The sequence below is a fragment of the Amia ocellicauda genome, chromosome 22 (genome assembly GCF_036373705.1).
Source record: "Amia ocellicauda isolate fAmiCal2 chromosome 22, fAmiCal2.hap1, whole genome shotgun sequence".
In the NCBI taxonomy this organism is placed as follows: Eukaryota; Metazoa; Chordata; class Actinopteri; order Amiiformes; family Amiidae; genus Amia; species Amia ocellicauda.
In genome coordinates, this window is record NC_089871.1 from 9,509,476 (window position 1) to 9,531,168 (window position 21,693).

A 21,693-nucleotide genomic window follows, 5' to 3' on the forward strand; every position below is an offset into this window, starting at 1 on the left:
AATTTATTGCATCGTGCAGCTCTGGTTTCCATCTAAAATGGAAAGTGATGCAAGTTTTGCATTTGCACTAGGTAGTATTTTTATTTTATTTTATTATAGGTCCCTGTGTGTTTTAAATGCAGTTATATTTCTGAAATGTCTCGGTTAAAGGTTTCATCCGAGGCAATAAATTATGATAATGTCTTCAAGAACCAGCAGCTTGTCACACAACTGACACTGCACTGTAATAAGAGGCTTATCTTCTGGTTCTGCCATCTCTCTTCTGGTTAACACTACCAATCCCCACTTTTGATAGCACGGTTATTGGTGCTGCTGCTCAGTGAACCAGCGATGAAGTGCAAGACAGACAGACACACACAACGGCTTCGGCACAATGCATAAGCAATGCATGTTCCCATGAATATGCAGCACGTCCCCGCCCCTCGGCACTCTGAGACACCTGGCAAGGAGGAGAGGAGATGAGATGGGGAGTGGAAGAAAAATAAAAAATAGAGAGGTGTTGAGGGGAAAACAGAGAGATGCAAAGGAGGGAGGAGCAAAATACTTGGGAACTCAGTAACTAGAGAAACAAGGAAATGAATGACAGTGTACAGTGAAGAATCAGGGTGAGCGAGGGATGGAAAAGGAGACAGGAAAGAGGAACAACAGATGCAAAGAAGAGAGAAGCACAAGAAATCAGAAAGGCAGAGAGAGGGAGAAAGAGAAAAGGAGAGAGAAATCAAGATGGACTATTTCTAAGAGAGTGAGGGAATGGTAGAGAGAGAAGAGGGCACAGGGAGTGCAGGGCAGTGTGTGTGTGTGTGTGTGTGTGTGAGCACGGGGTGCAGGGGGAAGTGAGCCCAGCCTTTCCCTCAGTCACAGGAAGCCCCTGATTAGGACTAACGAGTTCTGCAGGCGGGATTAATGCAGGCGCACACCTCACCTGCCATCTGTGCCGCTCGTTTTACAACCTTTATAAGCTTCCAGAGATCATAAAGCCACATTATTCATAGGAGTGAAAGCCCAGGGCCCAGGGGGCACACAGGGAGACCTGCCACGCAGACAGCGCAGTGGAGCGAGGGAGGGGGGGGAGAGAGCAGGACAGGCCCAGGCTTCCTTTCCCAGCCAGAGCTTCATGCATCTGGACTGAGCTGCTGAGGCCTGCCAGTCACACAACCAAGAAACATACACACACACACACACACATGCAGACACACATGCAGACACACATACATACACACACAGAGGAACACAAAGACACACACAAGCACACTGCAAACAGCCAGGGCTCCATGCTGGACACCAGATCCAGGCTACCGATCAGCCCGTGCCCTTAGGAGAGACTGTTTGCCTGGTGTCTGCGGAAGAAACAGCTGCCGATGCCGTGAATTCCTCCCTTAACTAACACTTCTGATCAGCTTCCGTCTGGCCCATCTGCAGCCCCACGCTCTAAGCCTCCCACGGTCTACAGCAGCCTGCGAGCTGCGCACCGGCCGGACGCCTCTGTTCTCATTAAGTATGGAGTTATCTCCTGATGACTGGATGCACGAATGTGCTGAAATCAGTCACTGCCGATACGAAGGGGAATCACTGGAAGGATTGGAAACTGGAGGCATGGGCTGCGCTGTCTGATCCGTTCCGCCTTGTGCTGCATGGGGCGATTGTGCCTGGGGGACCATCGCTCCACACTGCTGCAGTAGAGATTGACGTGATCTGGAGTTCTAGAGAAGCGTATCAGACGGCGCAGTGGAGTCCCACACCCAGCCGTCCAAGATTCTCACTCTTTGCATTATGTAAATTATGTAAATGATCCAGTTATGCACAAACAGGTTCTGTTCATACTAGGAAACACTCCATATGCAAATGTCTCCAATTCAACATTTTCAGCCTAAAGCAGTGCCTTAAAAGACTGTTTACAGCTGACCACACATCCAGCCTACATCTCCTCCTTTCAGCAGGAAGTGTAAAATTGTTTTTTCAGAAATTACTTACTTACTGGTGGTATATAAATACAAATTAAATGGTGAAATGTCACTCACATTGCTGAACAGAGGTGAGTGCGTGGGCAACACTACTGTATGTGATGGGGGTGTACAGTGTGGCCCTACACTGCTCTGAAGCTCTTTGTTAGAGCACTGCGCTGTCCTGCACATCATTGTCCTCTATGCTTTGATCATAATCAGTGGGGGGGTTACAGTGGACGGATGGGAAGCAGACTGTTGTTCTCAGTGTGGGAGGGGGTTGATGTAGGAATGGGAAATGGAGCAGGTCTTAAGAGTGGAGCAGACAGTCCCATTGTGCCCCCCCCCACCGGCTATGGTGCATTTACCCAGCTGAGGGGGGGGGTGGGGCGCAGAGATCTCCAGACACTGTGCTGATGTCACCGCTCCCCACTTCCTGTCCCAGGGCAGTGATGTCACAGCCCAGCTGGGGATGAGGGTCTTATCTGTGGATGTCACCCCCCCCCGCCTCCCCGCTGCACCCCCACAGAGAGAGAGGTGACTCCCAGAGTACAGGCTACTGTGGCTGCAGCACGTAAGCACAACACACCCCTCCACACACACACAGTCTCCCATTCCCAAAGAGAGCGGCTGATACTAGCACTAAATACTATCAAGATTTTCAGTAAGACTTTCCTGAACTTCGGGAACAAAAATATGTCACGTGAATAGATAATTTGACTAATTTTCTGTATAAGGATTTAGGATGGAAATTGTGTAAAATTTTTTACATTGTATTGTTATATATATTTAATAGCTACTTGTGTATCCAAGACCTGGTACCCTGAATGCTTTTATCAGAATATAAATCCTAAGGTATCCTGGCTGTAGGCAGATTCTCTCAGGTCATTTTGCCACACTGCCACACAGCTACCACAAGCCCCGAGGGACAAACAGAGCACTCAGGTGTGCGCGGGGTGAGAGGTGGGAAGAACACAGCGATTGGTGGATTCTGACAGCATGACTCTCCTGTAATTACTGCGCTCTTGTACAGGAAACAGTGCGAGTGAGCGAGAGAGGGAGGGAGTGGGGCACTGTCACAGCTGGAGTGATTTTACTTTTCTTCACCAGCCTTAATTAGTTTGGAAAACTTGTCAAGTCTAATAGAGCACAGCAGAGAGACAGCGAGAGGGAGGCAGGGGGAGAGGGAGCAGAGCAGGGGAAGGGAGGGGAGATGAGAGGAGGGACAGGGAAGAGCAAAGAGACAGACAGACAGGGTGAAAGAAGCAGTGATGGGATTGTTTATTGGTATGAGACAGTGGCTTTCATGATAAGGAGGTAGAAGGGAAGGAGGGGAACAGGGCAGGGATGATGACCAGGCAGTGAGGGAGAGAGAAAGATGGGCAGAGAGAGAAAATGGGAGGCAGAGAGACAGCTCGCTGCCTTTGAAGATCTCTGCCTGCCAGGGGCTCTGTGTGTACAGATGTGAGGGAGGGAAGAGAGTGAGGGAGCGAGGGGAGGGAAGAGGGTAGGAGAGGAGGCTGGTTTTCCAGGCAGCGTCTCTGGGGTCGTGACCCCTTCCTGTACATGCAGGGCAGCAAACCCCCCCGCCCCTGCCGCTCCTCCGACTCTCTCCCTCCCTTCTTCTCTTGGAAACTCAACACCCCCTGCGTCCTGGGCATCAACTCTCCCCTGTTTCTGAACTCTCAATCCCTCGCACTCAATCAGCGCTCCCACACACACACACATACACACACACACACTGGACACACACACAAAAAAACACATGGACATGGACACACAGCTCCCAGCAGCTCCAGCACTGACACAGAATACACACACTACATCACATCTGCATAACATACAAGCACATACAAACACACCACATGACCACCACAGGAATCCGCACACGTGTCCCCCTGGACCTGATACATATCACGAACACAGAAACACAGTGATGACTTGGTCTGGATACCCACTCACCCTCCTCCCCGGATGCACACACTTGCAAAAAATGAAAACAATAGAAATAACTTAAAATGAACAAACAAACAAACAAAAAAATCTAATCCCTCCCCCCCCCCCCCACCACATAGGCACACAGACACTCACACACATACATACATACAGCCCCACGCTACCTGATTGTCTGCTTGTTTTCCCTCATGGCTTCCTGTTTCCTTTCCCATGGTGTGTGGGACGGCTGCCATCGACACATACTTTCCACCCTTGAACGCCAGCAGAGGCTCTTCTTGTCCACACAGAGCTTCCAGGAAATACTTCAGCACGGTGACCCGCTTACAGTCTGCCGCTATCGCCTGGGGACGAGGGGGTGAGAGAGGGAGGGAGGGAGGGAGAGAGAGAGTGTGAGAGAGGGAGAAAGCAGCATGACCCCTCTGCCTCCTGTATAGTTCACCATGATATCCTGACAGAGAGGGGGGGTGGAGAGAGAGAGAGAGAGAGGCGGGTGGGGAGAGAAAGTGGCCTGACCCCCACTCCCTAGTTGAGCTTGAGAGAGAGAAAGTGAGAGAGGGTGACAGTCTGAGAGTGAGTGAGTGAAAGTGTGAGTGAGAGGGGAAGGGCCCTGCCGTTTCAGAACACGTAGTGACAACCCCATGGTGACGAAACGCAGAGCATGAAACGGAAGAGACACCAACCCAGCAGCGTCTAGCAGCCCCACCCCCTAGAGCGCTTGCATACCATGGGAGCGGAAGGGTTTGGGGAAACACTGTGTTTGGGGGCGCCAAGTTTAATATGTCAGAGAGGCCAGTGCGTTTGCAGCTTGGGCCTGCAGGTGAATCCTGTCAGTCTTAAGTGCCAGCTGACAGAGTGAACAGGAGTGGAGGCTGCTGGGAGGCCTCTGACACTGGGGCTCCAAACAGCACTGTGGCAGGAGTGGGCCAGGCCTAGTCCATGCGCAGTCCTCCTTACTATTTCATCAATTAGATGTTCAAGTCTTCACAGCACAAACTGCTAGTATTCAAGGAACCTTTAACTTCTACTACCTCGTCTCCTCAGCAGTCCCTCTTCGTATGCCTCTCTCTCAATCTCTCGGTTTGCTGTGGTTTGTCTCAGTATTACTTTCAGCAGGAAGTTCAAGGGCTTTCGAAGATGGTGTCAACTTCCTCCTTCTGCTCTAACCATGACCGCCAGGTTGTGACGCTGGCCCGCGACCTCCCCGTGACCTGTGGCCACAAGCCAATGCCCCAGAGCGTGACCCCCTGACCCTGGAAATGCAGGGGAACTGTCACCAGCAGGGGGGGGTTTGGGCCCGGACTCAGTCACAGAAATGTATACCAGTTTTTCTTTGTGCCTGCCTGCCTTCCTTTTCCCAATCTTTCAGCTCTAACCAGCTGAGGAGGTGAGGAGGTTGTCTTCTCATTGAAAGGAGATCTGATCTTTCTGCATCCTGCCCTGCTTACTCTCTCAGCAACACCTCAGCAAGATGGGCACAAATCAACCTCGGGACCCTGAATACAGGTAACAATATAGGGCAGAGGCTGGCAGAGAGGGAGTGGGACAGTAAGGACTAGTGTTCATACCAGACACACTGGGAGGGTGGAGGACGGGAATGCAGTGTGGATAATATTGAGAGACTGGGAGAGAAAAAGAGGGAGGGAGTGTGAGTTAATGGTGTTGAGGGAATGGGGGTCAGAGGTGACCCCAATTTGACCCATGTGTGCGCGTGTGCGCGTGTGTGAATGGATGTTATTGAAGCAGCACTTTAGAGAAAATAATATCTAGTCTGATACTCTTTCTGGACCTTTTCTTTCTTTCTTTCTCTCTCTCATCTGCTGTGGTCTCCCTGGCTCCCTCCCTCCCTCTCGTTCTTTTGCACGGGCAAATGAACTGTAGTTTTATTAAGTCTAATTTAAAGCACCTGTTGTTTCAGACGAGAGTCCGTCTAGACTGTTACACGAGCCCATCGGTGACCCCTGCTTTCCTGCCGAGCTGCAGGGAGATGTCCCTTTGCTGCAGTCACACACAGGGCCAGGGAAAAGCTGCAGCCACTAACCCACATTGCCTCCCACCCGCCCTCCATCCTACCAAGCACAGTCCAGGACAGTGCAGCACACAATACTGGATACACTAGCAAAGTATAATAGTAGTATAAGTAAGCACAGTGTGATTGCACAACTATAGAAAAGCACAGTATTGCGCTTTGTAGTATAGTACTGTATAGTGATCACAGTATAGTATAGTATAGTACAGGGGTCTCCAACCTTTTTTAACTTGAGAGCTACTTAGAGAGGTCTGAGAAGTCCTGCAAGCTATGGTGGTGGGACGGGGGGGATGCTGAGGGTATTTTCTCCACCTTGATCTGGGGGGGGAATGATGGTTTTTCCTTAGCTGTGATCCGGGGGGGGGGGGTTGCTAACAGTATTTTAAACTCCGTTATCCAGGGGAACAAAGTCAACCAAGCGGCCACAATAGCATTGTAGTGGACTGATAATGAGATAGGATGGTCATGTAGGGTCAGAAACTTGACATTTTTCAAAGAGTCTCCATTTAAGCATTCCGTTTTCTATAAAAATGTGTATATATACATATATCAGTGAGTAAAACAGGAAGAGATAGGGACGAGAACGCGTGTGAAAGATAAGGTCAATGAAATGCATTGACAACCTTCCTGCAGCTCATCGTGCATCTCGGAGCAGTCTAATCTGACCATCTGAGCTGACCCCGCGACGCACATCCACACAGCCAGCCTGCCCCACGCAAGATTGCAGCATGCAGATGTGAGGGAGGGATGGATAGATAAGAGGGAGGGAGAGGAACATGGAGAGAGAGGGGACGGCGAGAAAAAGGGAGAAAATAAGAGTGTGTGTTTGTGTGTGTGTAGAGGGAGGGAAGGGTGGGGGCTGTCAGGGTGAGAGATCCTTAACCTTCAGCATTTAACTACACTGCAATAGGTCTGCCAGCAGTCAGCCCACCCACAGACTGCAGCTTCACTGAAACCCATCGCAAGTCACACTACAAAACCTTGGCACCAGACACACACTGCCCACTTGCCCACTTACACACAGGGGGGAGGGGTTCACCTCGGGCCTGGAGAACCACAAACAAGCCCAACAGGTAATCTGCGATATTCGATTTCTAAAGTGTTGTCAACCACTGTTTGAACAGAGTTTGCTTTTAGAGATTAGAGTGCAACGGATCCATTCCCAGCCCAAAGTACCCTTTCAGAAACACCCACAATCCCACATGCATCTCTGTACACCGTGGAGGGGCACTGCAGCTTCCCAGGAAACTAACACGACTCATTTGCGGCATAAAAGCAGTGATAAATCCAGAAAATAAATCGCACATCTCTCTGCACAGCCTCCAGCCCTCTCCTGGAAAACAACCAAGGAGAGACTGTTTTGCAATGCATATTCTAAACAAAAAAAGACGAAAAACATTCCTATGGGGGGGGGCAAAAAACGAAAACTTCATAGCAATTAACTACAGCTTTAACAATGCGGGCTGGGGCTGTCAGCAGGGAAGTTCCCACATTATCACATTAGCAACGCTGTCATACATACACACACACCAAAGAAAATGGTACAAATTACATTTTGGTGCACAGCCCATGAAAAGTGTGGCCCCTGCTGCTTGTAGCTCGTTAAGCCCCGAGCGTCACTAACGAGCAGATAAGGGAGGATGAGAGCCAACACAGCCACGAAGCTGGTCAGTCCCCTGCCCTCCTGCTTCTGCTATAAACAGACCTGCCATCTGGACAAAGGAGGACTGAGCGGCCCCTGGATCAGAGACAGTGTGTGAACCTTCCTTCTGTATCCATTTAACGCTTTGCTATTATTGCTGTGGTCCTGCTCTTAGGCTACATTGTGCTGTCATACACAATGCAGGACAATTAGACTGACATATTTGCAGGATAACTCCAATTGGAATTGTGCTCTGTTCTCGGTCTGGCTGCAGCTTGACACAGACCCGGCCTACAGATGCTGGCTACTACATCAGACAGTTACGATAAGATAATCCCATCGCCAATCCTATCGCATGCGAGAAATCTAGACATAACTACAGATCGAATAAGTCTTTCAAAAATGCTCATTAGATGAAGATATACAAAAATAGACAAGTGTCATATGGGCTTTGTTATTTCAGTTATTTACATGACTGCAACACACTGTAAACAATTGCCGTAAATTAGCTTATTTTTACAGTAAAATACTGTGTGAGGGTGTAGCACCACCTGGATTTCTAGGAAGCCCATTGTCTAGTAAGGAAGTAAGTTTTTAGTAGCAATGTTAAGATGATTTATCATGGAAATCAAGTTCTTTGCTACGTATATAAAGTAGGAGCGTAGTGTCTAAACACGGTTAAATATTGTTCTGGAGTTAGTACTGGGCTTGCTGGCGGGCATTGTAGTAATTTCAGCACAATTAAAGTACATCTGCCTAAAACCAGTTTGAAAACTTTGGAGCCAGATCTATCGAAGAAAGCTTGCTGGCCGTTGTGTGAATTTGCAGCCTTGGTGCAGGTCTGGGGCTGAGATGCTTATGTAAGCTCCACTACCAATGGAGGGTGCATTTGACCATAAAATAATGAATTAACTTCATACAAAAATCCCTTCATCACAGAATACATGTTGGTACCCGCCCTAGTGCCATAGGGTGGTAAAGTGCAGGATTGTAGGTTTGCATCCTGGCCAAAACAGGTTGTGCCAACAGTAAATGTTCCAGTTAAATGGGCTACGATAAGATAACGCAATACACCGATCTGAGGGAGTAGTTGGTTATGTGTGTATGACTCAAAAACCACTCAAACTGGCCCGTGTATCAATACAGCACTAAGAAGTCAGTAACTCTTACCAGATTTCACAGTGGTGAACTGGGATGATTACAGTAAACACATGATTACTATAAAATATGCAGTATGACACTTTAAAGTAACTCCTGTGTTACTGTAATAATTACAGAAATTCTGCTGCCAATAGGTTACAGTAAAAATATTTTTGAAGAATTAGCCATGACAACTCATACTCAATATTTGGACTTGCTGGACAGTAAAAGGTGTATAAATCATGGACAATGTTTAGGGAATGAATTTGTCGCAGGTGGTTAAGAGGTGGGCATGTTTGTGTAGAGGAATACTATATTCAGTTGAGGTCAAATTGTCACCATTACTGCAAGTTTGTGTCCGATTCAGCAGTAAATTTCAAATGCCAGGACGGGCCCAAAATGCAGCGGAGTACAAAACTCCAGCAGGACAGAGACCACACCTCTCGTTGGGACAACATTCACCAGCTTCTCACAAAAAACCACAGACACAAACACCCCAGGATAAATAACAAAGCCGAGTTACCCAGAGCTCCATCAGGGAAGAGGGAAATCTGCTGACCTGCCTTTCTGCACAACACAGGTAGAGCAGAACTAATGGGGGTGGGGGGAGAGGTAGGGAGGCCTGTTACAGAGAGTGAGAGAGAGTTTGACGGAGAGGATTAAAAGGAGGATAGGGCTCCTTTGTTGCTGGCTTGGCCCCAGGAGATCGAATTCCTATTTAGGAAGTTTAACAAACTCCACAACCGCAGCCCTTTGACTTTAATCAGGGAGGAATAAAGCAGAACAGCGCGCTACAAATTTGAGCCGCGCAGTGACAGCTGATGGATTGCCCCGGAGTATCCTGTCAGCAGTGCCAAACGGCGCAGCAAGCCGGAGCAGGTCCACTTGGCAGGCACAGAAACACCTATTAATAACACACGGGAGAGAGAGAGGAAGACTGAGACGGAGACAGAGACAGAGAGAGACGGAGACAGCAACAGAGATAGACTGAGACAGCGACAGAGACTTCAACTACTAATAGTAAAACAATGACAAAAACAAATAACTTGTTCTTTTGGAACACATCATTTGTAGAGGGTTTAGATACACTGCAGATTTGTTTTAACTGTAGCAAGAACTTTAAATACATCTTTCCAAATAGGACATCTTTTTAGCACATGTGAAATCTGTATGTCTTTTATATGATTGGAGGTTTTGGGACCAGCCTCCACTGACGACAGATGACAGATGACACCAGAGCCCCTGTGCTATGTAGAGTAAGTGTGTGGCACATAGGGCAACTAAAGGCCCTCTGGGGCAGTAAGGTGTGCATCAGCGCTGACAATGGTCCAGAGATTCCTCCAAACCGGCTATCAACAGGTGTGCGGAAAGAGTCCCTTCCAGACTGGCAGTGGTCAGTGTAGCCAGGGGGTGCTTTGTCTCTGTATAACAATGTGCACAGCTATATTTTGTACCAGTACATTGCTAGGAAAGTGTATAAAACAACCCCACTGAGGGCCATATTTGAAATGGCCAGGGTGTGAGAGCAGGAATGCCATTACCACGTTAATTAGATGCATATTGAGGTCAAGTGAATTTAGTTTACCACACTAAAACAGTAGGACACCGAATCACCTGATCATGGCTATTGAACTACTGGTGTTTTATTATTATTATTGTTATTATTTATATGTAACAAATCCAGAAATAACATACCTGTGGTTTGAAGCAATCTCCTCTAATTATTGTAAACGATTGCGCTAAGTGAGCACATAACTTCCATTTAATTGGCGTAATTAAACATTATGTATTGATTGACTCTAAATCTCAGCAAGGGTATAATTGTCATGAAAGCCTTTAACCGCAGTTATGCTGTTAAGCTGTAACAGAAAACAGATCCCAACAATTACTTCCCTGTGAGACTCAGGAAGCTTCTGGAGAGATAATGGACAGGCACTGAGGAAACTGAGGAGCCAGGGTCACTGCAAGTCTCTCGGTTTGATTGTGTGTGTGTGTGTGTGTGTGTGTGTGTGTGTGTGTGTGTGTATGTGTGTGTGTGAGAGTGTGAGTGTCAGCCACAGTCAACACACACCTGTGCAGACTACAATCCATCTGTATCACAGTCTGTCTCCCATTATCCGAACAGTTGATCGGTCACAGTGAGAGGTACAGCCTGCAGGGTTGTCTTGTTTCTTGTGTGCCTGTCAATACAAACTTGTCTGTCTGTCTGTCTGTCTGTGAACTGGGAACAGTCCATGGGGCCATCCTTCCATCGCACCACTGCACAGTCTCTCCATCAGTCTCACAACGATGAACTGGCTGCTATCTGCCAGTCCGTCAGTCAACCTGTAAGTCGGTCTTTGTCGGAAGTGTGGTTTGCTTTACTGTGTTGGAAATATGATTTAGTGAACGGGGATGCTGCGACGAGCCAGGCAGATGAAGCACGCCGAGAGGCAAGGAAACTTCAGATGCCATGGGTCTCTCCTCCAGGCCTCTGAGCCGGTGGTCTGGAAAGGCCATCAAAGGAAGGAGAGGATGACTTCAATTCGCAAACATCTTTTCCCCCCATTCAAGTGCCGACTCGTGGAAACTCAGCAGCAGCCTACACTGTTATTATGCCCTGTGCACATAAAGGATATGAAGCGCCCATTCAAGAGGTGCTTTTTCATATCGTTATTAATGTACACGTGTCAACCCTAACCCCCAGGCATTCTCCTCTTTTATGTCATCTTCATTCCTCCCCCTTGTTTCTCAGCGTCACGAAACAATTTGAATGGGAAAAGAGAATAAGAGAAGAGAGAATGGAGAAGAGAAGGTGACAGCAGGGGTGCGTGGGTCTCCCATTCTCTGTGTAGGCCGGGCTCCTCCTGGCTGGCTTTCTGTGCCCAGGGTTCAAGTCCAGTTCTCGGCACCCATACACCCGCCACCACCACAAACCCCACCCCCTCCCTCACCCCGGTCTCCTCTCCTCTCCCTGGTAATAAAATCTCCTGCTCCTTGATCGCCGTCCAACACTGTCAGTGACATCAAAGCTCTGCCAGGGGGCTGCCTGGAGGGAGGTACTAAACGCTGCCTTTCAAATGCAAATCCCAGACCCTCCCCAGAGCACGAAACATGAGAGGCAGCGCACCAGCCAGAGACGCAGCTGACTTTCCACGGCACAAACCCACACACGTACCGACAATCCCCAACACACAGACGCCCATACACTCAGATCCTCATACTCTCACACACACACCCTGGCGTGCACTAGTGAGGTGCTAGAGGCTAAAGGGATTCTGATCAATCAGTTATCACAGTAGCTTGACTTCCATCTGATCTGACAGCGCTGCCGACACCACACACACTGCTGCCAGCACCTCCTGGTCGGAGGCCTCCTGTCCAATCCTTGAGTGCGTCTGGAAGGAGCACGCGGCAGGTGTTCTGCAGAGCTGCCGACTGAACCGCACAGGGTCACATGTGCCAAACTTGACAGTTGCCTCCCGAGCCCAAATACTCACAGACACTTTTACATTCTTGAATACGGCCACTCACACACACAATCCAACACATCACCAGTTGCGATACAGAAACCTCCCCATTTCCAGTGCTGCCGTTGAGACAGTGTACAGAGGCAGTGAAGACCCAGCATCCAGGATAATAATCGCTACACGAGATCATCAGCTGGGGCACGGATCACTGCAATCGCCCCCTCAGAAGGGAATGTGAAGTCTGGGTGGGGCACAGAAGCGTTTCACTAACGGAAATAAGAGCATGCCCACCCCCGAGCCGGGCCTCAGGGCGAGGCAGCGATGAGGCCGAGTAATAGTGTAGTGTTATTGCATCGCATCGCCCTTGTTTAGTCAACTTCAGACTTGGCTTTTTAAAAAAATGTTTTCTCTTCTGTATTTTTGAGCAGCTGCCACCACCCGGAGAGAGAGTCACTCTCTTGCGGGGTGCGGTTTAGCGTGGCATGAGGCCCAACACTGCCAGGGAGTGGAGGTGGGGGAAGGGGGGTGGGTGCAGGTAGACATTTTCCCACTGTGCATCTGCCCATCAAATATGGAACTTCCTGTCGGGACCCCTGTGTTACAGCCTCACATGACCCACAAGACTCGCCTATAAGATGTAACTGTGCTGGCGGCTGCTCGGCGTTGGGTCATTTACTTGCGATCTCTGTGTCAATAACAGTAATTAAAAATCTCCAAGGACTGTGGTGAGGAAGCTTTCAGCACTGTATCACTAACTCCTCTCTGTCCTCACAGAAAAGCAAGGAACTATATTCTTATTTTCTCAGTCGCAGCTGACGGACTGCCATTGCTCAACCCCACCCAATGTCTCTTCTGCTCCAGTGCAGTGCAGTGCAGTACGGGGAATATGCTGTGCCGTGCCCTGCGCTGGCCACTGCAATCGGGGGCCGCTCTCTTATACGAGTTTCAAGCCTAAACAGGACATGTCAGTGAATCCGGGAGCTGTTACGGAGGCGTCTTAAGTTTATTTATTTATTTTGGGGGGATTTCGCAGATTTTTGGATTCTTGCAACTGGTGCAGAAGTGGGCAGGGAAGCAGAGAGGCATATCTAAGCCAGGCCTTATAAAGACAGGCACTCCACAGTTGGACACTTCTCACAGACAGACACAGAACAGCCTTCTCCGTCCTCTCCTTTTCCTTTTTTGTGTTTCTTTGTTTCTCTCGCGCTCTTTTTTTTTTTTTTTTTTTTTAAGTAAAAAAAAGCGAAACTGAGCAGAATTTCCGAGGCACGCTGGTGTTCTGGGAAAACCACACACACAAACACACACACAGATCCTCATCTACACAAACATACCCACACTGTAGCCAACCTATTAATTGAGCCAAAACGGTGCCCGGAATACACAGTACAGTGCCTGACATCAACGGGCCTCCAAAGGGCTGATGGCAGCTCTCTCTCCCCCTCTCCCGTCTATTCTCCTCTCTGTGTATCCACTTACTGGTGCCATACCCACCAACAGGAGCCACATGAAACACTGAGGGCCCGTGCCCAGCCACAATGAGAAGCCAGCTTGCCCTCTGTCTCCATTGCCCCCCTTTGTGTTGCTATAACAGTCTCGTGTTTTTTTTTATGGCTGTTGTATTTTACTAGCAACCCTCAGAGATTCCGGGGGGCGCCTACCCTGCTTGCCAGCCCTAAATGAAAGGCCATGCCAACACTCACAGGCGATGCCCAGACTGTGCCGAGCCCTCCTCCTGTCTGCCGGCACGCTGCGTGGTGGACGGGGGGCCGTGGGGGCTCCGATACACAACCCCTCAAAAGGGTCTCTGTGTAACCCTGCACACAGAACCTCAGGCAGCTGCATGGGAATGAGAAAGTTTACTCCCTATTACTGTTTTTCTGAGGAAGCCAAAGCCCTTTATAATTCACCGGCAGTTTGCTGATGCATTCTGATTTTTATTGATTGACTTTCGCTGCCTTGTGTTTTGTGAGGGTGATGTATGGTTTGATTTAGACCCATTGATGGGGAAAAAATTTAAACTTTTCTAACTTTAAAAACAAAAAAATCTGGAATGGTCCATTATTTTCTCTTTTACACACCCAATTAGGAATTGCCAATTGTTAGTCAATTTGGTACAGTGCTACAACCTGTGCACTATAATGGGGGGATACCAAGATATACGTGCGTGGTTGAGTCATCTGCTCCTGCCACACTGAACTGGGCTGAGGTGATGTGGGGGGACTTATGACAACACTGCAGGCAGACTGGCACCTGGGAATCCCCCGGGCCAGCTGCAGTGCGGCAAGTCAAGGAAACCCTGGCTGACTCCAGTGCCCAGCCAAACCCAGCCGCCCTTGGCCTTACAGAACCTCGGTCGCAGCTGGCTATGACACAATCACCACTGTCTGGACAAGAGGGCCCTACCTACACTGTCAGCTGGCGACTTAATAAGCTGAGCCACTAAGGAGCTCCCGTCTTTCCTCAGCAGAGAGATGCATCAAGCTGAATAGCTCTGTGCTACTGGGACTGTTTAATCCCGGCGACGAGCGACTTGGCTTCGCTGGTGAGATCGCAGGGGGAGATTAAATAACGCAGAACGAGAGCAGCACTTGCGACACCTGACTGCAGCCTTATTTGCAATTTAGTCACCAGTCATCTTTCGCGAGAACTAAACTCACAACACACCTCCAGTTCGCACTACGGTGGTCTGCGTTTCAACAGGAGAGAATCCCATACCGCTATTTACACATATATTATCATCACTTATTTTATTTTTATATTCTGCCACGTAGAGTGCTATGATATATTTTGACTGAAATAAATAAAATGTCCTCGAGATTTGCTGCGCATAAACACTGACTTTTAGAGAGTAGTCTCCTGGCGGGCTGTCCGTGTCTGCGTCTGTGTCTGTGCAGGCTGGCTGGAGAGAAGGGAGGGGGGTGGGGGGTGGATGGTGCTGGTGGGGGGGGGGGTTAAAACATGATGCAAACCATTTGGAGTTGAGAGAGAAGGCTGCCAACACAGACTGCACTGTTTAAACAAGAGAGGAAGTGACCGTATACACAGCATGCCAACAAGTGAGCGCTCACACTCACACACACACTCAGACCAGGGCAGATCCACACTATGCAACACAGCTGCACTCACAAAATGACTACAGTGCCATACGCGCAATACAACAGCTCACACCCGTTCACACCCCCGTGTGCTCAGGGAGAAGCTCTGCTACACACACACATGCACACGTACACGCAAATACACACACTTCTTTACATTATAAAAACATCTCAAGTATTTTCACACACAGACGCTGAGGCGGCGTCAGCTGACAGCGCCGTAGTCGTAGTGTTGTGTGGCCCTCTCGTTTTGTTTTTATTAGTTTTATTACAATTATCTAGGGCAGAGCAGAGCACACAGAAAAAAGGGACACAAAAAGAAAAAAAAAAAAATCAGGAGGATAAGAGGTCAGCGTTTTCCCTCAACACCCCTCGATGACTTAATCTGGTTCCGCTCTGAGCGCAACCTTCCCAGGGATAAAAGTGCAGTGCGAGGGAGAGTGGCCTGACCTCCTCGGAGGCTCTGTGCAGATGGCAGGGTGATTTAAACACCAGCGCCGTTCAAAGGCACAGCTTTCGTCCAGCAACGAGAGCCAGCCGGGGCCCGTAACCCTGATCGTTTACATTGCCTTCCCCAGAGCGGCCGCCACGACACAAAGGCCAGATGCAGCAGAGTGAACCCTATAAGATGAAGAGACACCTCATCTGTACCATAAAGCTAAAAATAATAAGCGCTTTGGCACGGGAAACACCGTAAAATATGTCTATTTCTCCATTAAGTTTAAAACAATCTGAAATGACCAAGCGGTCTTGAAAAAATAAACTAACAAACACATAAACAAAAGGCAAAGCAACAACACAACCCCTGAAAATAAAAGCAGAGGAATAAAATGTAATTTTCCTCTTCCCCGGTGACAGATGATCAGAGCGGCCTGACAGTTTGGGGAATTACTCCGGGAACGGGCTGGCCAGAAAAACAATCCGTAAGCTGGGAATTTCTGTCTCTGCCAGGGATAAGCGCTCAACTCTTGACAAGCAAGGAGCCTGCAGAGTATAAACACAAATATCTTACAGTCGCCTGTAAAAAAAAAAAAAAAAAAAAGTTGTCGGAACTATTAAAGCAAAGGGAAAAGGCGGAAAAAAAGGCCTTTCCTTTTAATTTTTTTTTTTTTTTTTTTTTTTCTGGTTCTCCACAGGTTTCAATAACGACCATTGAAGTCTCTGGTCTGGAGAATGTACAGGCGCTTCTGGGCTGACAGGAGCGTGGTGTGGAGGCTGTGCGGAGAACCGGCTGATTTACGAGTTAAGGCGGTCGTACGGTACAGGCAGGGAGTGTGGCTACAGGAAACGTCCCCTCGCTCACCCTCCACCTGTACTGACCTCAGTCTAGTAGCCCCCTTCCCCTGCTGCGCACACAAGCACTGCCCGTCTCTCTGTGCCCACCAGTGCCACCGCTATCCCTATGGCTGTCATCACAACAGAGGCACAGACAGGACACAGGAAGTTGAATGACAGGAAAGCAGGAAAAGATGGGTGAGTGATGGAGAGAGGGAGGCGTGAGAGAGTTGGAGGGGGTTAAGACCAACAGAGAAAGGAGAGAACGAGCGGTGAAGAGGCGGGGGCCAGGAAGGGGGAGGGTCCTGACCTTGTCGCAGTCGCTGTCCACGTAGCAGGGCTCCTGGGGTGCCCCGAGCAAGGGGATGAACCCTGACAGCAGCCGGTCCTCCTCCAGCACCAGCAGGCTGAGCTCCTCGTCGGGGTCCTTGTACAGCGGCACCTCCGCCTGGCTCACCAGCGCCAGCACGTTGCACAGCTCCGCCAGGCACTGCCAGACGTCCGGGGCACAGCTGGCACACCCAGGGCACGGAGAGAAAGAACATGTCATGAACTCCACAGACACACATATACAGTGCCATACCCATAGGACACAGCTAGCATTAAATATAAGTGCCACCATATGAAGATTCACACTAATATATTACAATGCTCAGTAAACAGAACCAATGGAAACCTTTCAGTATTTATTTGTTATATTTTTGAGGTCAACAAAAGTGTTTGTGTTTTCTTTTTAGTGTATTTCTTTTACAAAAATATTAACTTGGAGTAATACTAGGTGCGAATTTCCCAGTTGTTAACAACCTGATTACGGATTGATCACTGGGCCCAATCAGTCACTATCAGAGGAGTGTTAGAGAGCTGAATGGATTTGAGATCCCCATGAGAGCAGCAGGACAGTCTCTTCCACTGGCTAGCAACCCCTGATACAGTGCAGTCAGATTCGCTGCCACATGTACAGAGAAGTTCGACCATGTGCTGATTCACATCTCGGTTACGGTATCATTTTTCAAGACACACAAACACACACACACACACAGTGATGGTACAATGTGGTGCCCACACAGTCTTGGTATGCTACACAGGATGTGAGTAATTTATTCCCTGGCCTATCCACTGAGAGAGGGCTGAACAGTGATGGACACGCACAGGGACCTTCTGTGTCTGTATGAATATCAGTCTGAAGGGTCCCCCATCCCCCAGGTATATACCGTTAAAATTACAAAATCGTGTTTTGACTTTACAGCCGACAAGCCAGTGCGTGTGTGTGTGTGTCTGTGTTTTTCTGAGCAATCACAAATTATCAGAAAGTGTCTGCCTGGCTGAGGACAATGGAGAGAATGTGTGAGAGTCCTTCAGACTTGTATGCATATAGTGTGTACGTGTGTGAGAGTTAGCATGTGCCTGTGTGTCTTGAGAGTGTGTTCAAAGTGAGTAAGTATGTGTCTCAGTGTGTGTGTGTGAGTGTGTGTGCCTAGGACACAGGCAGCACGCAGTTCCAGGTTTCTGTCGAGCAGCAGTGTAATAAATGTGCCCGAGCGAAGGCCTGTAAGATATATAGCATGCATGCGGGAAGCGAGAGGAGATTGGTAAGAGACTGGCTCTCCTGAGCCCTGCTATGTTTCCCATTATGTAAGCCTGGTCACGGGCAGGGCGCCAGAGGGAAAATAAAAGAGACTCGCTGGCTTGGCACGTCTTGTATTTTCCTATCCTCGGCTGGGGTCAGCGCGGGGTCATGCAGCTGCGCGAGGCGCTGGGGGATTGGGCCTGGGCTCGGCTCCAAACCCCAGGCCCCGGGTTCAAGTACCAGCTGAAAGCAATCAGGGACTGGGAGTGCCACAGCTGCTCCCCTCTGCAGCCCCGCTAACAGCATACTTTCAGCATGAAGCCAGCAGTGTGTGCGAGAGGTCAGGGGAAGACAGCAACCCGTCTCCCTGTCCGTCTGTCCGTCCCCCCGTATGTGCGAAGTGTGCATGTCCGCAAGGCCGGGAGTGTTAGGGCGGTGTGTGTGCTCTGGTCAGGAGACGCTCCAGTGCAGACATGCCTCTGAGTGAACATGCAGCACAGGCACAGTATGAGCTCGGTCAGTGTGCGCGCGCATGAGACGCATCACAGAATAGCATCCAAGCAGGCCAGTCAATCAGTCTGTCTGTCTGTCTGTCTGTGCCTGCACTGAGCCAGTGAGTGTGAACAGGAGTGTGCTGATGTGAGACACGCATATGTGTGTGCGGTGATTTGTACCGGACCGGACTGTGTGTGCTGTCGGTAGGTGTACGGGTGCCTGAATGCATTGCGTACGTTGTCGGTGTGTCCATCTACATGTCTGGAGCATGCAGGCTGCACGACGGTGCTCAGCTCACATCTGCAGAGCCAACATTACCTGCACACAGACTCTGTGCAGGGTGTCCACTGCAGCTCACATTAACAAGTCTGCAGCTCACCTTTATTTTTAGCAGAAAACACAGTGTACACAGCAAGGCGACACACTCAGACGTTGTGCTGAACTCTGCTATGAAACCCCAGCAAAGCACCATGTGTTTGCTTGCGGCTTGTGGTGTGTGGAAGAAAGAGGAGGCTTTCAGTAATTTAGGGGAATACAAGAAACAGTAAATAAACTTGATGTCGCCTTGTTTCTGATATCCCACCGCAACAGAGTGCTATGCAGAAGTTGTACAGGCGCGTGTGTGCGTATGTGTGGACTGTGCTGGCTCACCCAATGGGCAGAGGCAGGCTGGGCGGAGCCGGGTTCCACTGCTCTGGCTGCCCCAGCATCCAGTCTGACCAAACCTTCACACATGGCAGCAGCTCCCGCAGGTCTAAAAGGAAGGACGACACCTTGACCACCCCCTCCTCCTCCCCACCGTCACTCTCGTCCGCGCCAGGGGGAGCTGCAGAGAGAGAGACACATTGAGGGAGACTGTTCTTGACCCCCCGGAAAAAACAGTCCGTCACCCAAGATGCATACACGGTGTCAGAAACACAAGAGAGGGGGAGACACAAACAAACAAGACAGATTGACAGAACGAGCCACAAGACATCAGAGGGAAAATTCATAGGAAGGGGCACACAGAGAGAGGCTGATGAACAGAGAAACAGAGACATGGACACACAGGTGTGCTGAGTGTGGCTCACCCCTGGGCGTCTCCTTCAGCAGCTCAGTGCAGCGCTGCACCAGCAGGGCGAACATGGCCAGACCCAGCGCTGTCGTCTGCTCCTGCAGCACCGAGCGCGTCTCGCTGCCGGGGTCTGTGCAGAGACACACAACACAACACACATCAGGGCCTGAACACATCCAATCTGACACCCCGAGAGCAGCTATCCGGCGTAGGTGATTCCACACAAACACCACAGCCCGGATAGCGGTCATGAAACCACCTTGGACAACCCAACCATACACACTGGCTGTCAAACCACTACCCTCCCACCTTTTTCATGCTCATCTTCCTATTCCTCATGCTCTCTGTGTTCCTCGTCGTATGTATTTATTTTACCATGGACTGTGATACACCCAATGCAATGGCACAGCAATTAATCAAACGTAAAAAATAAGAAAAGTCTAGGAGCTCAACAGTCTTGAAAGTGAAGAAGCCGCCTTGTTTTAGACTTCAGCATCTGTCTTCAAAGGCATTAGTATTAATGAAGACCAGCATCCTAACGGCTCTGCCTGTACCCTGCCTCTCCCCAGAGTGTGTTTCCCCAGAGCCTGTAGTGTGGTTTAAACACTACATTCCAGCGTGCAGTTGTGCGTCTACTGCGGGATGCGAAAACAGTTTTTTTTTCCCTTTTCAAATTGGAGGATCTGTCCTTCATTTTATCACTAATGTTCTATGATCCCCCCCCTCCTCTACCCTCCCTCTTGTTTTCTACTTCTTTTCTGCTCCTTATGTTTTTGCGCCGCTCGTTAAGAACACGGGTTACCGCAAGTGTAACCGAGCAATTTCAGAGCCATGGAGAGAGGCGTTTTGAGAAGGGGATCTTTAGCAGTGACAATAATTAAAAAATTGGATAGGATGGCGCATCGGTCTTTGATGTGGCGGGAGGACGGAGCTGCGATTCTGGCAGCTGGAGCAGGATGTCGGGGTGGGTGTCGCTCGGTGGTGTGTTACTTGATCAATTCGGCAGCTTAAATTCACTGCTGGTTACTTGAGACACGCGGGTCAGGTATATCTACCTCTGCTGGCCACAGTGTGCACGAGATCGCCACCTCTCTCTTCCCCATTCTGTTGGGTCTTGCTTATTGTGATTCGTGTTTTTATGATGATGATGAATTTCTCTGTGCTGAAGGAGTACTGCAGCGCACTAAAGCGAGTCGCATCCATATGTAGAAAATTAATACATTAGTGATCAAACTGAGTATGACTTGCCAGTAACCCTGATATCATCCGGCAGCGTGCGGCGGGTTCCAAGGGTGAGAAATGAGCCTCCGTCACCGAGTCCGTCCAACAGGCAATGCTGTTTAATTACCTCCCTCCTTTTCGCTTACAGTAAATCGGCAGTGAAGGGAAGAATAGGAGCTTGATTCTTTCAGGGTGGGGGGGATAAGGAAGATTCTCTCTACCACACTTTTCTTTTTTTTTGGTTTATTTATTTTTACTGTTCCTTCTCTTCCTATTTGGTGTTTTTTTCTCTCTCTCAGTCTCTGTGCAACAGCAGAGTGACCCAGAGAAACTCTCCCAGGGGCAGTCTGACCTGTTGCTGTTTGGGAAGGCTGTGTTACAGGACATGGATGAGGCAGACAGGAAACAATTTGATTTTTTTTCTTTTTTCCCGTGTTTGTTTTTCAAAAGGACCAGTTCATCTTCTTATTGTTCAACTGTCCTGTCACTACTATTATAATTACCAGTAAGAATATTGCACTCCCTGGTTTTGGTTTTATTAGCCGCCTATGAGGAGGGTTGTTTTTTGGTGATCACTGCAAATCTTTGATCTGTGTTGTGGGCCAGACTTGACGGAAACTGAATCAGAGTCGAATAATACACTGGCTCAAACACAATGTGAATGAATACAAAGGAAGAAAACAAAACAATACATTAGCTTATGGTATTTTAAACTGCACAGTCCTGTTTCTCAATTCGGTGTGTTACGAAAGATCAAGAGGTTGTAAAAGCCACATTCTGACCAGGGTGTGGGAACGATTGTGCACAGCTGCCTGGGCCACTAGGAAGTA

At 49.1% G+C, this 21,693-nt stretch overlaps 1 protein-coding gene across 1 annotated transcript in view; it reads right to left on the minus strand.

Annotated features, from left to right (window-relative positions):
- The window catches only part of smg6 (SMG6 nonsense mediated mRNA decay factor), a 90,524-nt gene that overhangs the window by 22,044 nt on the left and 46,787 nt on the right, over window positions 1-21,693 (minus strand). Inside the window, exons 10-13 of the mRNA XM_066695636.1 lie at window positions 19,659-19,772; window positions 19,240-19,414; window positions 16,837-17,038; window positions 4,061-4,237 (exon numbers count right to left, since the gene is read on the minus strand). Of these exons, the coding sequence (XP_066551733.1) occupies window positions 4,061-4,237; window positions 16,837-17,038; window positions 19,240-19,414; window positions 19,659-19,772 (668 nt within the window). The remainder of the gene's footprint in view (window positions 1-4,060; window positions 4,238-16,836; window positions 17,039-19,239; window positions 19,415-19,658; window positions 19,773-21,693) is intronic.